The 17,575-nt window shown below is 39.9% G+C and overlaps 1 protein-coding gene across 2 annotated transcripts in view; it reads right to left on the bottom strand.

Annotated features, from left to right (window-relative positions):
- LOC105479089 (T-box transcription factor 15) overlaps positions 1 to 17,575 on the bottom strand; it is a 108,510-nt gene that overhangs the window by 24,232 nt on the left and 66,703 nt on the right. For both annotated transcript variants that reach the window (XM_011736891.3, XM_011736893.3), the window contains exon 6: positions 9,087 to 9,151. In XM_011736891.3, coding sequence (XP_011735193.2) covers positions 9,087 to 9,151 — 65 coding nt within the window. The remainder of the gene's footprint in view (positions 1 to 9,086; positions 9,152 to 17,575) is intronic.

The raw sequence follows: 17,575 nt of genomic DNA, 5'->3' as shown, positions 1-17,575 counted from the left end.
TGTATCAAAACAAGAGAGAAAACATAATGAAAGTTTGAGGACCATTGGTCTAACTCAAGTGAAAGAATTCCAACCATTCTGCTCAGATTGTGACCTATAATAGAAGAATATATTCTTACTTCACTGAAATCCAAAGTTCTGTCAGCCGTCTGGCTCTGGATTAAATGTGGAGGGAGCTATACAGTACCTAATTCCATTTTTCATTGTCTTCTCAAAGAAACAAAAACGTGTCCCTCAAGTCCCTGTAGGCCTCATTATCTTGCAGAGATTTCAGACTCCAATATGTTGGCCATTAAAAAGACGTCCCTCTGTTCGATGACACCATCCCTGGGCAAAAGCCACATATAACAAAATGATTGCCAATTTTCTCTGGAAAGTTCACACAGCCAGGAGGACAATGGTGGAAAAGGCTCACGACAAGGGAGGGAGAACAAATAAGGCAGAAAAAAATGTTAAGTACTGGCTAAAAGACCACAAGCCAAGGAATATGATAAACAGCTATGGCCTGCATGAAAAGCAGGAGTCCAGCTGGATCATCTGCCAGAATCCAGCACAGGGCCAGCTATCTTGAACTGTAGATGTGGTAGAACCTGATGTAGTGTCCAGCACGTATTGCTTCCTTAGATCTGCTAAATGGAAGAAGGCACCCATGCCAGGGATAACAAAAGGGTATGCAAAATTTGTGGGGGCTGGTAAGATTGCCAGGAAAGAGCAGAAAGAGATTGGCTGGAAAAATATACCCAATGGCTTTAAGGAAACCAAATGAAAATATAGAAATTGAAAGTGAGGTAGACACTTGAGATGTCATGCTGGTTGAATTAAAGACAAGTGGTCAGTTTACTGACTCTAAGCTCACTATATGAGCCTTCAGGAGTGACAGGGAGCCAGAGGTGGACAAAGATCAATTTCTGTTGATGAGCAAGCTATGCCTAGCAGAAGAGAGTTAAATCATTATCTGTAGGCTGTCATTAGCTGGATTTACAAATTCTGAAAGCTAATACCTCATCGTGTTCAGTCTTACCATCAGTAAAATGGGAAATGTTGCATTGACATCATCAACTTGGAGATTAAAATGGACAATTTGGACCACAGATACTCTATGAAATAATTATTACTATTGTTTGTATACTTATTATTTGAATGGCTAAAAATAAATATATGACGTTAAACTGTATGAAATTGCTAGCATTTTGCCATTTTTGACCTATAAATACAGTATTTTTTTATGTTTAACTTAACTGATAAAGGTATAGATAAGATTTGAGTTACTTGGTATAATAGAGAACTCTATCAGCAAATTTTAACTGAGATCCTCTGTATACCCTTTCTCCTCCCACCCCCAAAGACAAGTTGTTTCAGATTTCAGCAAAAATAAACTGGCCCTGGGATTAATTTCTAGCCGACTTTTCCTTGTCCCTTCTTTTCCTCCTGTTAATATTAGGCACTTTGATTCCTCACCTTACATTCCACCTTCTATTATTGGATGTTGTGAGGAGGGGCTGGCCCTCCAACAGGGGACTCCTATTTGTGCCCAAGAGAGGTGGTTCTTTATAAACATGGCCATGGGACAGCAGCTGCTGAAGAGGTGGTCACGAGAAAGTTCTTTGCTCCCAAATATTTTCTCCACCACCATTAGAGAGAAATTATTTCTCTCAGGTTAAGTATCAACCTCATTAAACATCCTTTTTCAGTGAGCAAATATATCCATTCCCGTAATGCAATGAGTGGCTCCATTTTTAGATCAGCATCCTCTGACATGTTATGTAAAAGGACACTAGGCACCAAGAAGGACTGCCACCAGCCACATTCCCAGCAAACAGCACTGCTGGCTGCAAACACTCTAAGAATATAAGCTCAGACTCAGATGTCTTCTTGCGCCTCATCCTGCAAGCCCTATTGTTTCTTCAGTGGGGGACAATGCATTAAAACTACTTACCCATTAAAAAAAAAAAAAAACTTCCTCGTGATACAGAGCCTGCCACTGACTCTTTTGTGATAGGTTCTAAGTTATAGAATTTGAGTGTTCTGGCTCAGGCCTCCAATGGTGGATTTCAAAGAGAAAAACATACCCTCCTAAGAAGTTGTGCCAATTCCCTGGGCTAGAGAAGGGCCATTCCACTTGGGCCCTATTGTGAGACCAACAGCAGTGGCTTTGGGGTATCATGCCAGCTGGAAATATCTGGAGGAAACTGTGTCAGATGGGACAGTCCTGCCTGCAGCTGTACTAGATGCAATGGAGGCTAGGAGTAAGGGTAAAACCCAAGGTCACAGACAGGATGAAGGCTCTGTCAGAGGAAATCCCAGAGTCTTTCACTCCATAGCACGTTTAAGACAAGTTCATGGAACCTTTCACTAACCAGACGGACCACAATCTTAATCATCTTATTTTTATGTGTGTGTTTGCTTTGAAGGAAGTCCCTGAGAATTATATAAAATTTCCCAAGCTGACTTGTGCTTTCTGTAAAATCTTGGCAGCCGCCCCATCAAGGACAAAGCTTTCACATCAGATGTGGGACGAAAGATGCAAAGTCTCTTTCCTTCCACTTCTTTGGTTATCTCTTTCATGTGCAGGGTCTTGGCAGTTGTCATGCTCCCTCTAGCTGAGCACAGTGGACTCTCCAGGTATGCGTGCACATGCACTTCCCAGGGGTGCTTCTCGAAAATTAGACCCAGCGCAAAGACTCTTGCCCCTCTTCAGCTTCAGGATCTTTGTCTTCTCCTTGGTGCAGGTTCCCCATTGGGGCGGCCATCCTCAAAGACATAATTTTACCTCTTGGTTCACTACTGCATGGCCTTTCTCAACCAAACTTCATTTTGCTTTAACTCAGTCTCTGGGAACCACTTCTTTTCTGAAGCTCGCAGGCACTGAAAATTGCTAGGTATCCTCCTCCAGGGAGCCAGAAATACACAGACATGCCCCAGCTATCCAGAGCCAGATCAGAGGGCCTCAAGGGTATGTGTGTCTAATCTGCAGTTAGGCTAAATCAATGTCTTACAGCAGCAGTCAGTCTCTGACTTTCATCAAAATTGTCATTAATTTTTAAGCTAAGCCTGTTTAGAGATTTGCTCTTTCTTCCCTCCTTATGTGGTATTCAAAACTAGCTCCTCACTGCTGCTCTACCTGATTTCCCCCTGGTTGGGATAGGGCTTTCTCTCTCTAATGCTCCTGGTTTTTATATTCTGTGCCACTCATCAACACCTTTTTACTGTTTTGTAGCTAATTCAAAAATTACTATTTTATTCTGTATTCCTGGCACCATGAAAAACAAAAATATAAGAACAGAAACCTGGAATAGGTACAGTCCCAGTCTTCCAGGAGCTTATATTGTAGTAGAGGGGAGAGCCCAGGAACACAGAGCACAAGATCAAAAAAACAAAAAACAAAACAAAAAACAAAAACAAACAAAACTCAAGCTGAGAAAAGCTATTTTTTCCTGAAAATGGTCAAGTGTTACTATCTCCCCCAGTAGGAGAAGTCTTCCAGAGGCAACCCTGGATATTGTGTCTGAGAGCTATAGGCCTGATAACAGGTGAACACTGCCCCCTCCCACACACACACCCAAAGCCAGATTCAGGCCACACAATTTCTAAGAAATCTAGAAGTAGAAACAACTTAGAAAAAAAATAAAAAAAACAATTTCCCTCCCATTGCAGACACAATGCCTGGAAGCAAAATCTGTCAGTGATTTCACTCCAGAAGAAATGGCCATCTGCTATTCTTCCCCACAATGTGAACACACACATACACCCACTCCTCTCTCTCTCTCTCTCTTTCTCACACACACACACACACAGTCATATACAGGTATACTTTTACATGCACACATTCACACACATATTCACACATATATGAATACTTACAATACTTATACAAACACACATAGACACACACTCACACATATACAGGTTTACTTACACACACGCACACTCAACATTCACACACATACACATGCATGCATGCTCCCAGTGAAGACTTCTCATCAGAGGCTTAATTACTTGGTAATGGAAAGTAGCAGTTCCATAAGTCAAGTCTGAAGGGTGGAGCCCTTCCCATGCTTCTCACCTGACACTTCCTAAAGGAGCAGGGAGAACTACAACAGGCTCTAATGACGGTGGCACCACAGGGCTGAAACGTGAACTCACTGGGGCTCCCACTGGGGTCTTACACAGTCCAATGAATATCACCTCTTATTTCACCCAAGCTCAGAATCTATTCTGTGGAAGGCACAGGAGCCTAATGCCATGGAGACCAGAATACCATTTTCACTATAGATAAAGGTATTTGGGGGTTGTGGCATAGGTGAGAAGGCTGAATGACCTGGCTAGAACTCCCCTGAAATAAGCCGATGCCCCAGAAATGTAGGCCTCCTCTGCTAGACTTTCCACATAGTGGAAAGACAGCTGGGAATGTATGTTCTGCAGGTAAGCAGGCAAGAATCTGGGAAGTTCCTTCTTCCAGACTCACCAATCAGATCTGGTTCCCATTTAGAGGAATGAGAAAGTGATGGGGCTAGAAGCCAGGAGGACTTCTCCAAGGATATCCCTGGTTTGTTTTTGTTGTTGTGGTTGTTATCGTTGTTTTCTTCTTTGAGATAGAGTCTCGCTCTGTTGCCCAGGCTGAAGTGCAGTGTCATGATCTCGGCTCACTGCGACCTCCACCTCTCAGGTTCAAGCGATCCTCCTGTCTCAGCACCCCTAGTAGCTGGGATCACAGGCACACACCACCTTGCCCGACTAATTTTTGTATTTTTACTAGAGACAGGGTTTCACCAGGTTGGCCGGGCTGGTCTCAAACTCCTGACCTCAGGTGATCCACCCGCCTCGGCCTCCCAAAGTGCTGGGATTACAGACATGAGCCACCGCACCCAGTCGGATGTCTCTTTACATCAACATATGAAAAATGGGAAGCTAGTATGCTCAGCCACAGGTCCTTCAAGCACTCTTTTCTACACTTCAGAGGACATAGCTGTCAGCCAGGGGGCCACACTCGGATGGTTCTGAGTGTGAGAGGCTTATGGGCTGAGAAAGACTCTCACAGGCATTTGAGGAGAGTGTTGTGGGTGGCTGCGTCCTCCCCATCTTTCTTCTCATTCCTCTTTCTTGAGCCTCTGGATTGTACTAGGATGTATTGAGATTGACAAACCTGAACATGTTTTGGTTTGAGGTTTGGCAAACTCTGTAACTCCAAAGTCTTCCACAAATGTTTTGTGTTCTGCAAAACCAAAAAACATTGGACAAGCACTTTCCCCCCTAATTTTTAAGCCCATGTGTTTTTAAAGGAAATACAATCCGTATGTTTTGGGTACATTTATATGCAACTCATCAACCGTGCTCCTCTGCATGAGTCACTTGATGTCTAAAATGCATGGGGAAGATCTTAGATTTAAAATTTTAAAATTAGAATTTTTTTTTTACCACGGAAGGGCAATAGATGAGGTGCTGGATGGAAGGTGGTGAACTGGGTCCTGATTCTGGCGCAGAACCACAAGATCCCAGAAGATTTGCAAATAATTCTCTATATCCTCATCTATCAATATTTCCCACCTGCAAAGTGGCATTAATAATTGTTGCCCTCATCAGATCCTGTGGGTCATCAGTGAGAATTAAAGTGTGATTATCAGGTAATTTTGAGATATTTAAAGAGAAAAATACAAGGACCCCCTTACTTGCCTTAACAATTTATTTTAATCCAGTTTTCCAGAATGCTAAAGGACAAAAATGGCTTCTATCTTTAGTAATTCATCCTTGCCCCATCATGAGACACATGACTTCAATGTCATAGTTTCATCTGCTAGGGAAAGTCAGGCTGGCTTCCCATTGTCTACTAGGAAAACACTTATTTACACGGAGATAGAAAGTTGATAATGAAGTCACGGGGAGTAGACTACGAAGACAAACTAAGAATATATAGTTTGTGTTACTTGGAAAAGCAAATGTTCTAGGTGACTTGAATAGTGTTTTTACACAGATTAAGAGGTAGGATTCTGCCTTTTAGAGTTGGGATTCTGTTCTCAATATCTGTTGAAGATAAGCCAAGTGTAAACTGTTAGCACGATAAAGCACAAAGCATTCAGGCTTTGAAGTCAGGCAGAGTCGGCTTTAATACCTGCTCCAGCTTTACTATGTGACAGTAGGAAAACTGCCCAACCTCTCTGAGCCTCAATTGCTTCATATGTAAAATACGAGTTGTTTTCAAGATTAGAGAAAACATAATTAAAGGTCTGGAACACAGTAAGTTAACTGATAAGATTTCTGATAGTACTTAAAGTAGCCCTCAGATTTTGATGGAACACAATGAAGAATTCCCATGCTATCAGAAAAGAATAAATAAATAATGCAGGGAAATGAGCTAATGAGGATCCATAGTTCTGCTTTCCTGGAGCCCTTAGAGAGAATAGAGCTCATTAGGAAGGACACACACATAACTGTCCACCCTGAACAGTAAGACAGTCACCAGCCTTCAGGCCAGTAGAGGAATGAGGGCCTCAGTACTTGAACTGAGATGTCATCACAATTCCTAGCCAACAGCAAATTCTTCAAGATACAACAGTCTAATTCTCAAAGTTAAAGAGTGGCTCTATTTCCTACAACATAGATCTAATGCTGGTCAACACTCGCTTATCTAGCCTACTTTTCTGTTATAAATCATGCCTCAGCACCTTCATTCTCATGATGCTCAGTCATGTTCCTGTGCAGGGGTCATGCTTTGTAGTCACAGGGCCTCCTTGATGTATCATAGACATGCCTGGCACACATCTGTCTTTGCACTCGCTGTTTCCACTGCCCCAGAGTACATAGCTGGCAGTTTCTTTTGCAACATTCATGGCATCTTATCAGAGACACCATCCCTATTCACCCTGTAAAAATGTCTCCACCTCTCACTCTACCTCTTAATCTGATTTATTTTTCTTCTTCGCATTTATCAACAATTGACCTACATATTTCTCGATGCCTTTGCAGTGCAGACAACAAATGGTCAAAGTACATTCAGATGGCAATTTCCAAGGAATGGGTGACTGCTCATAGGAAAGTACTTATTTAGAAATCAAATTCAACTTTAGAAAAATGAACAAAAACTCTGAAAAACACGGACTCAAATGGGAGAAAAAAAGCAAAGAAAATAAAATATTTCAAGCGCCAAGAATAAAATAAGCAAATACTAAATGCTATTGGAGATACAGAAGGAAGGAAAAAGAAAGAAGTAGTTTAATAACTAACACCAGTAGGCTGGAACCCTTAAGAGAGAGAGAAAGTTGTAACTAGAGCAGAAATTCTTAACTTTAAGACTTTTTTGAAAATCTGAAGAAAGGTATAGACCTCTCTCCAGGAAAAATGTACATCTATTCATCCAAACACAACCTTACCTACAATATCTGAAACTCCTGAAAAATCTATCCATGTACTCCAAGCTAAAGGTCTTAAAAGCCCTTGCATACCATGGCCTGCCTCCAGAAATAGCCTGTCATGAAAGTCCTGCCCCAAAGAATCACCACCAAGACAGGTCTAGGGGCTTCTCTACAAAAGGCCAGTTTCTATTTTTGATCTCCTTATCACTAACAAGGTCTTCAGTTAGCCCACAGTGCAGAACACCTTGGAAAAAAGGCAACAGGAAATGGCTTGCAAGCACATTCTGCTGACCTGGACATGTAAAATAAGCTAATGGGATGGAAGAGGACGGGCCATCTGAAATGAAAGTAATAGGTATTCATTCCTCACTGGCTAAATTTTGAAAATGAGGGCCTCTGTCTTGTTATAAACAACGAATGATCGAAAGGAAAAAGCATTTGGCATGTAGTCCACATGCCTGAGTTCTACTGTGCTCTGCCACTAACTAGTAGTTGCTTGACCAAAAATATATTGCTCAATTTTATCATCCACAAGCTGGAAGTTTAAGTGATTTTTACTTTTCTCAGTACATATAATTTTTTAAAATTCTGAGGTAAATACAATTTTATTCAAATCTAAATATATTTTAAACATACATACGTGTAGTAGAGAAGTGATTCATAAATCATTTTGTAAAGAAAATGATTGCCATAACTGATTTTTAGCATAAATCTGGATTCTAATATAATGCACTGCACATTTCACAAAATGTTTTTAAATAAAAGTTTTTGGTTGATTTGAAAACTCTTACAGAGAGAATACTGAAGATAACTCCTGGTAATCTGTCATTTGAATGTAAATAAATGCCCTCAAATTATGGGAAAAAATCTATTAAAATAGTCATTGCAAAGCCTACGCACTTTATGAGACAGATGTGTCACATTTGTGAATTCAATATTGTATATATAAGATGAAATTTTCTGATTGAATAATCTTAGATACAGCTGGTTTCCCGACCCATTTTGATTCTCTCCTAACTTTCCATAGGTAACAGCTTTTAATTTTACATAGGAGGAGTGAGAAAGAATTTAGAGAACAGAAAGAAGTATCATCCAGAGAAATGACACAGTCTGTAAGGACATTTATAGCAGGAGCAAATAGTCCTATAAACTTCAGCAATTCTTAAGAGATTCACTATATAATAACCTAGTTATAATGACTGAGACTAAGTCATCAAGAAAGGGGGGTTCTATAAACTCTCTTTTCTAAAGCAGGAAGCATCTGATATATTTTGGAACTATTTCCCAGGAGAAAAGCAGTTACATTTTTTTTCACACTGTTTTAGCTCTTAAGGGAGTAATTTTCTGAAAAAAATGTTATTTGTCTACAACTCCTTGTTTCCTGGTAATGCGAAATAGATGAGATATCACTGCAGGTGCTGAAGCCACCTACAAATACATATCAGAGAAAAAATGGCAATCTTTTAATGACAATAAATTACCATAACACTTGTTTTAAGTGACTCAGTTACTAAATAAGATACAGGGAAGAACCCAGCATGAGGGATCTGATGTGGTGATTTAGGCTATGCAACAAAGAATTTGATTCTTAGGTTAGCTATCCATTTCTCTTTGCTGAAGTGTGCACAGTGGCGGAGCATACCGGTGTTTTCTAAAAGGCAGGAACCATCAGCCATCAGCAGGATGTGAAGGAAGTAAAGTCACATAGAAAAGAAGTGCCTCTTCCCCGGTGATTCTTACCTGTTTCTCCCAGAATCTCTGAATCCTTTAGCAAAAGGGTTTCGGTCAATTTTTAATCTGGTAATCTAGAAACAAACAAATAAGTATGAATTGCTTTTATATTAACTGATTTCTTTTTTAGTACTCCTAGAAAATTACAAAAATCACTTTTTTAATAACAGTTGTTGCTTTTACTTAATTTCCTTTCAGCTTGAGATTTAATTTGAAGCTGGATATAGAACTTGGCCTGGCACACAGATGTCTGACCCACCTGACTCACTTCTCTATAAAAACTAAAGTTTGCCCAGCATGTGACTCTATAAACTCTCTTCTACTCACCTTCCTTGCCCCAGAGTGGTGATAAATCACTTGCCTAGACAGATATTGAAATGGAAAACTGGTCAATGGTCATATCCATAGTACATGACACACAGGAGGCACTTAAAAAATGCTTGTTGAATGAATCAGTAAACAAATTATGTGCAAGTGAGTTAATAATTAATAATGGACTCAGTCAATTCAGTTAGGTGCAATCAGACCACCAGACAATCTGCCTCAGCCTGAAAGACCCCAAAACTTGACTGCATTTGCCATTTCACTGAAGGCATGCCTTTCCTACCACTAGACATTATTCATTTAATGACCTGAAATGTTCATGTAAAGGACAGAAAAAGCAGATTTTTTCCAGGTCTTAGCCAAAGGAAAATCCACAATGTGAGACTGAACGGGGCAGGATGCAGTACATGTCATCCAGTCTCCAAGAATCACAAGCAAATCAGAAAGAAAGAGCCAGTTTCATAAGGCTGACCAACCTAGCACATCCAATTGTGTCACCAGCTTGGTCCTCAGGGGACATGTGGTTCAACCTCCACTTAACGCATAAGTCCCCATCCATTGCATCCTATCTTAGTTCTGGCAACCCCTGCCATGGTTGTATACATTGCCCTCATGCCTGTAGACTAGAACAAGCCTGAACAACATATTCCATATGCACTCTAGTGTTTCCACTTTCAGTCTTGGTACCTTTGTGTCTGCACCAATTGTTAATGACTCACTACATTTGAGCAATGGAGACTTAGGGATAGGTGCTCGGGAGCTCAGGAAAGAAGGAAGGCACTCTCAGTGCAAGGTGATTCTAGAAATAAGGGAATCTCATTATTTAAGATCATCTTCATATTTTTGATAATTGCAGAACTCATCACCAAGACAGCTCAAGTTGTTTCCTACATTGCAAATCTTTCCTAGTTCTCTTTCACCTCATTTTATCAGAGTGGAATTTCCCAAGACCACAGTCTTTAAAGGTCTTTTAAAGCAATGTGAGATTCTGACGAACAGACTCTGACTTGAAAGAGTCTTCAAGGCTTCAAAGTTATTTTTCTCCCTAAATATTCCTTGCCTTTAAAATTGCACACTAATTATGCAGCACTAATAATGTAGCAAAGCAATTTTGCATGTATTTTATAGACCAGAGCAGGACCCTAAAGGTTTGACTTTCTAAAGTTGAGTGTCTGCCATATGAATACTGTATTGAGTTTAAAGAGTGTCACTGCTTTTCTGTGTTGACTTAAAATCAGTTCTTTCTTCCTCCATAATCCACAGCAATAAACCATGCACCATATTTTCTTTTCAAGTTTGGGTTATAATATTTTATTTTCTCTTTCAAGTTGGTTTATCCTGTCCAACTCATTTATGATAGGGATTTCTGACACATGACTGTGATGCCATGTTTTGGGGGTCTCCACAGACCCCTGTAAATATAACAGCACTCAACTTCATGGGCCTGGGAGAAATGGTTGAAAATATATTTCCCACAGCTCATTGGATCCCAGGTCAATGGGTATGCATGGAAATTTAATAGCAAATGCCTCAAATGTTAGAAAAAACAGTATCTGTGCACTTGTTTTAAAGCTTTTAATGTGAGAATTAGAGAGCTTTATGAAGAGCATGGTTGTGCCACTTATCATTTATCATCAAGTGCCTTCTGTGTGCAAAGCAGTGTGACAAGCAATACAGGTGACAGAGTGGTGTACAGCCAGTGTATAGCTATGTGTCATCCCTTCTTCCTCAAGGAGCTTATAATCTAGAAGAAAGAAGCAGACGTGCACTAACAATTACAATATAAAAAAGAAGGTCATAAAGTTCACAATAAAGGCAAAGTAGCCTGAGAGCTTAGACGAAGTAGGAATTACTCCATGTTGAAGGGCTCTGGGGTTTCATGTTAGAGACAGCATGTGAGCCAGGCCTTGAAAGATGTGTAGGATTTTAATGAAAACACAAGAGAAGGAAAAGGAACAAAGGAAGCATTTCTTAAGAAAGGTACTCTGTAACACAGGATATGATCAGACACTTCTCAAAAGAAGACATGTATGTGGCCAACAAACACATGAAAAAAAATTCAACATCACTGATCATTAGAGAAATGCAAGTCAACACAATGAGATGCCATCTCACACCAGTCAGAAATGGTGATTATTAAAAAGTCAAGAGGCCAAGCATGGTGGCTCACGCCTGTAATCCTCGTACTTTGGGAGGCTGAGGCAGGTGGATTGCCTGAGCTCAGGAGTTTGAGACCAGCCTGGGAAACATACTGAAACCCCATCTCTACTTTAAAATACAAAAAATTAGCTAGGCATGGTGGCGTGCACCTGTAGTCCCAGCTACTTGGGAGGCTGGGGTGGGAGAATTGCTTGAACCCAGGAGGTAGGGGCTATAGTGAGCTGAGATTGCACCACTGCACTCCAGCCTGGATGACAGCATGAGACTCTGTCTCCAAAAAAAAAGAATAAAGAAATAAACAATAAAAATAAATAAAAATCAAGAAACAACAGATGCTGGCAAGGCTGTGGAGAAATAGGAACACTTTTCACTGTCAGTGGAAATACAAATTAGTTCAATCATTGTGGAAGACAGTGTGGCGATTCCTCAAATACCTAGAACCAGAATAAATAGAAATCATTCTATTATAAAGATATATGCATGTGTATGTTCACTGTAGCACTATTCACAATAACAAAGACGTGGAATCAATCAAAATGTCCATCAATAATAGACCGGATAAAGAAAATGTAATACATATACATCCTGGAATACTACACAGCCACAAAAAGGAATGAGATCATGTCCTTGGAAGGAACATGGATGGAGCTGGAAGTCAATATCCTAAGCAAATGAACACAGGAACAGAAAACCAAACACCACATGTTCTCTCTTATAAGTGGGAGCTGAATGATGAGAACACATAGACACAGGGAAGGGAACAATACACACTGAGGCCTGTCAGGGAGTGGAAGAGGAAGAGCATCAGGATAAATAGCTAATACATGTGGTGCTTACTACCTAGGTGATGGGTTGATAGGTGCAGCAAACTACCATGGCACACGTTTAGCTATGAAACAAACCTGCACATCCTGCATATGTATCCTGGAACTTAAAATCAAATTTAATTTAAAGTTTTTTTAAAGAAAGGCCCTATGGAAGCATGAATATCAAAGTGGGAAAGAATGACACATATTCCAGAAACTTTAGCCCATGTCATCATCTCTTGACTGAACTATTCTATGTGGCATTAGAACTGAACTTCTTCCTTCCATTCTCATCCCTGTACAACCTCTTCCCTACCCAGCACCCCAATTGGTCTTTGTTAACATGTAACTGGACCATGTCATTCTGTTTAGTGGCCACTGCCACTCAGAATTTAATTCAAATTCCTTGCCCAGCCTTGCAGAGCCAGCAGGCCCTTACTCTGGCCTGCCTCTCCAACCCATTCACACTGCCTTGCCTTGATCCACAGGCTCAGGGCAGACTGAGCAACTCAGCCAGACTGAGATGCTCCCAGTGCTGGACTGTGCCAAGCCCTTTCTGTGTTCAGACTACTCACATTTGCACTACAACCAGATTTGAAATGCGCATTTCTCTACTTTGCACATACCTGACTCCTCGTGCTAAGTCTCAGTCAAAATGTTATCTCCTGAGAGAGATCTCTGATCATCTCTCCAAAATAGGATAATTCTGCTACTCTTCTAAACTGCACCCTTTTAAATTCCATCTTTGCTCTTAGCCCAATTGGTAATTACACATGCATTTTTGTATTTATATGTTTATTAAATGTAACTCCCCCTGGACCACAGGTAGGAACCATGTCTATTTTGTACACCATTTAATTAAGCAGAATCTCGTGTGACATGCTCAATGAATATTTATTCAATGAGCGAGTGAATGAGTAAATGATGATTTGAGAGCTAGGGATCAAGAATCCCAAAACCATGATAAGTTTTAGAGAATGTAGACCAAACAATGCTCTTGATTCTATTTACTTTCACTAGAGGCATTAGAGACAAAAATCCTATACTAAGAGAACAAGGTCTATTAGTACTACCTCCTGTGTGACTAAAACAAGTCTACTAATCTACATGTCCAAACTTTGCCCAATGATAATGAGAAGACAAGGAAAATACAGAGGTTGTAAAAGCATTTTACTTTACAGATTTTATTTCCATAACCTTATACTAATTTGTATAGTTTGAATTATAGAACACTGAGGCACATAAGGGGGTGGTTGCCGACTTGCCACCATTAATGTTAATCATTGTCACAGACTTCTTGCCTAGTAACATGGAGGCAGTTAATAAATGAGGTATACTTCACAGTGCACCAGGCAGACATAAATAGCACAACCTGAAAAGGAAATGAAACTTGAATATCCTAAGTATGGTTTTACAGTACCAAGGCTGAAAGGGCCTTCTCTTATTAACACTCTACGTTATTTTTATTTCATACTATATTGCTTGAAAGGTTTTCCATAGGGGGGAAAACAAAACAAAACAAAAAACCTTAGCCCATATGAAAAAAATTCCACACTGATTTGAGCCAGCAAAACGGCTCTCTAGTTTAGACCATAATGAGGGGCTCAGAAATCCTATTGGATTTGCTCGCACAAACCTGGATGTGGTTTCCGACTTCCTATCTGGTTCATGTAGCCAATTCTCATCAAGAAATAAGACTGTGTTACCTGGGGAGAACAAGGCCATGTCTTTTTGAAATCTAGTTTCCTGTTTGAAAACAAAAATCAACGTTCAGCATTCTTTTTCCCTTAGAGAAGACAAAGGTTTTGCAATGGAAATTTCTTGCTAATTCTGTGAGGATGTGTTGGCGTCAGATTCTTCTACGAAAAAGCATGAAGTGTTGAGTCACCTTTATTCCCACATCTACCACTTTATTCCCCATGAAGAGATTCTGGGCATGCTGCACCTTTCTCTCTGCCACAGGTCTGCCAAATTGGCACATAGAGAGCAAATAATAGTAATAATAACTTCAGTATGCTAGCAGCCCTAAGAGTCTATCGGTCAGTAAGCAAGGATGGAAGGAAGGAATGGAAAATGGGGAAAGAAAAGCGTAACATATTCCATGAAAATAGAAAAGCTCTCTTCACTACTACTTACATCCAAAGAAAAAGAACCCCAGATATATAAAGGAACCAGTGATAGAGTCGTGTCGGCTAATCATTCATTCAGTTTCCTTTCAGTCATTTGCCAACCACATATATTCAGTGCTATGCAATATAGGTCAGACACAAATATCTTAGAATTATGGAGATGTGCTTCAGAATTTTTTAGGCCAATTCTAATCCCCCTCCCATCATTTGAGGAATCAACATTACATCCCAATTTTTCATTCTACCAAATGGAGACAGTTAACACCTATCTACTCTCTCCTGTCTCATAATTTCATAAAATAGTGACATTTTTATATCTAAAAAGTAGGAAAGACAAAATAAAATAAAGTCTATTAAATTGAGAGTCTACATTCATAAAAGTCTCTATATTTGTATATTTTTCTCATTTTTCAGTGGACCATAAAACCTTCTCCATAGACTAGTACTGATTCAGACCAAATCATCAATTTGTAAATGAGAATACTAAGGTAGAGTGATTTGTCAAAAGTAGTACCGTCTGTCAACTGCAGAGCTGGGTCTAGAACTCAAGTCTCCTAACTCCCAACTTCAGGTTTTCTACATCATACTCTTTATTTGTAAAAGGTACAACTTTTGTTCTTAAAAAGCTCAAAATATCAAGAGGAAGAGTGGGGATGCACGCCAAAGTTACAATGTGATGAGGTCGTGAGAGAGTGCAGCCCCCTAACAGTTCTAACTGGGGAGAGCTCATTTGCAGCTGAAAAAAAGGAAGGAAGTGGTAGGGGATGGTATTTTCACTGAATTTTTGAAGAGTAGAAGGAATCAAGACAGATAAAAATGAAAGTGAAGGGAATTCCCAGAAAAGAAAAAGGGACATACAAAGGCAAGGATGCAACAAAGTTCAGGCAACAGTAAAAATCTGACCAGATTGCAACTCTCTTGTAGATGTGTGAGGAGGAATAACAGAAATTGAGCCTAGAAATGTAGTTGGTTTTTAGCTACAGGGGACACTATCGGAAAGGCTCGGGGTCCAGGACTTGACTCCCTAGGCACTGAGGAGTCATTGACAATTTTTGGCATAGAAATGGTGCAATTATCGCTGTGCTTTACAATGATGTATAGGATGTCTTGTGAGATATTAAGCTTGCAGTCCAGGTGACCTAACTGGAAGCTATCATAAGAACCCAAGGTCAGGGCAAGGCAAGAACAGAACAAGGGCAAAATCAATTAGATTAGAAAGAAGAAAATATTCTATCAGTAGAAGCAAAATACATTAGTGGCAGACTGGATGTTGTGACAGCCAGGTGTTCAACCTAGGTGACAAGATGGAAGTTAACAGGAACACGGTGTTTAAAAACGGAAGGCTCACACTCGTAATCCCAACATTTTGGGAGGCCGAGGTGGGAGAATCGCTTGAGCCCAGGAGTTCAAGACTAGCCTGGGCAACAAAATGAGATCCCATCTCTAAAAAAAAAATCAAAATAATTAGATGTGCATGGTGATACCCGCCTGTGGTCCCAGCTACACAGAAAGCTGACGCAGGAGGACGGCTTGATCCCAGGAGGCCAGGGCTGTAGTGAGCCATGTTCACACCACTGCACTCCAGCCTGGGTTGACAGAGCGAGACCCTATCCCAAAAAACAAACAAACAAAAAATAAAAACAGCAAGAGAACTGAAAAGAGTCACAAATAAACAGTATATTGGGGAATATCTTATTTACAAAACACCATGCTCATATCTTTCAAGTGTAGACTTATTAAAAATGTATTGGTATAGATTATCTGGTGAATAAAAACAATTTTCAGACATGAACATTGTAATAATTTTCAATAGCTGAAAATCGTGTTGATTGTATTGGTTTGAGAACAATTGCTCCCAATCCTCATTAGAAATCATGCAGAAAAAAAGAGGGATAAATTAGAATTCCTGAGCTAGCAGGGACCTTATAAAGCACAGGCCAATTCCTCATTTTCTAAGAGAAGAAACTGAAGTGTGATGCTTGTAAAAAAAAAAAACACAACTTGCTCAGAGCAACGTGTGTAGCTAGTAGAAAATTTAAGACTAAAACCCAGGTCTCCGAATGTCTAGTTCATTGCTGTCTGTGAAGCAGGACACTGCTTTTCATTAGAAAGTCAGGGTAATGTTCCATTTCCATTACATTCCCTCTATTGTCTTTTCTTCAGTGTTTCCCCAAACAAGTTCCTGAGAACACTAAGGACCTACCACTAAATTTTTTTCTCTTTACTGTTTCACAGGCCTACTAACCATTTCCTTAAAAAGAAATAGATGAAGTAAATAATTTTGCCGTATTGATTGTTCTCATTCCAGAAGGTTATGAAGAATAAAAACACAGTCATAGGTGAAAATAGCTCACAAAAGAGAAAAATTTATGCTACCTGGCATCTTCAGAACAAGTCTGAAAAGTATAGTTAGGTAACAGCTCTGACCTACAGGATGCAAACTTCAGGATCCCTGGGGGAAAGACTCAAGGTTATTTTGTATTACTAGAAGTTACTGTATTATATTAAATCATATCTGCACAGCCAAAGGGAATGTTAAATAAGCATGCTTGTTGATTTATCCAGGGATTAGAGGCTTGTTAAACAGGCAAAAGCTGTCATCTTGATCCCAAATGGGCAGAATTGAGTATGACGCATCTATTTTGAATGTCAGCACATCATGAATTCAACAATATGACATGACCACAGAGAGATCAAAGTAGTTACCTATGGATTATAATTCCTTTGAGAGCCATTGCAGCTCCTCCAATTTCCAACAATGCACTTTTTCCTTAATAAGCAATTTATTCTTTAAAATTGCTTCTATGCCCCACTTTTCATGCCTGTTCAGACCCAGCCAAGGAGCAATGTAGGCTGACTACTATTAATTAGATGTCAGGTTTGTATCTGTGAATTTACACACGTTCCCTTATGTAGTCCTCATAGCTCTATGAGGTAGGTGCATTTTCAAGACCGGAAACACAAGTTGAAAGGAATTAATGCCACACGGTGTCAATGAAAGAATCAGAAATCAAACCTAGTTTATCTGCTGCCAAATTTCATGATCTTAACCATGGTATCCTGCTCCCACTTCAGCCCA

This window comes from Macaca nemestrina, chromosome 1 (genome assembly GCF_043159975.1).
Source record: "Macaca nemestrina isolate mMacNem1 chromosome 1, mMacNem.hap1, whole genome shotgun sequence".
Lineage (NCBI taxonomy): Eukaryota > Metazoa > Chordata > Mammalia > Primates > Cercopithecidae > Macaca > Macaca nemestrina.
The sequence above is the reverse complement of the archived record's forward strand: the minus strand, read 5'-3'. Positions and strand labels throughout refer to the sequence as shown.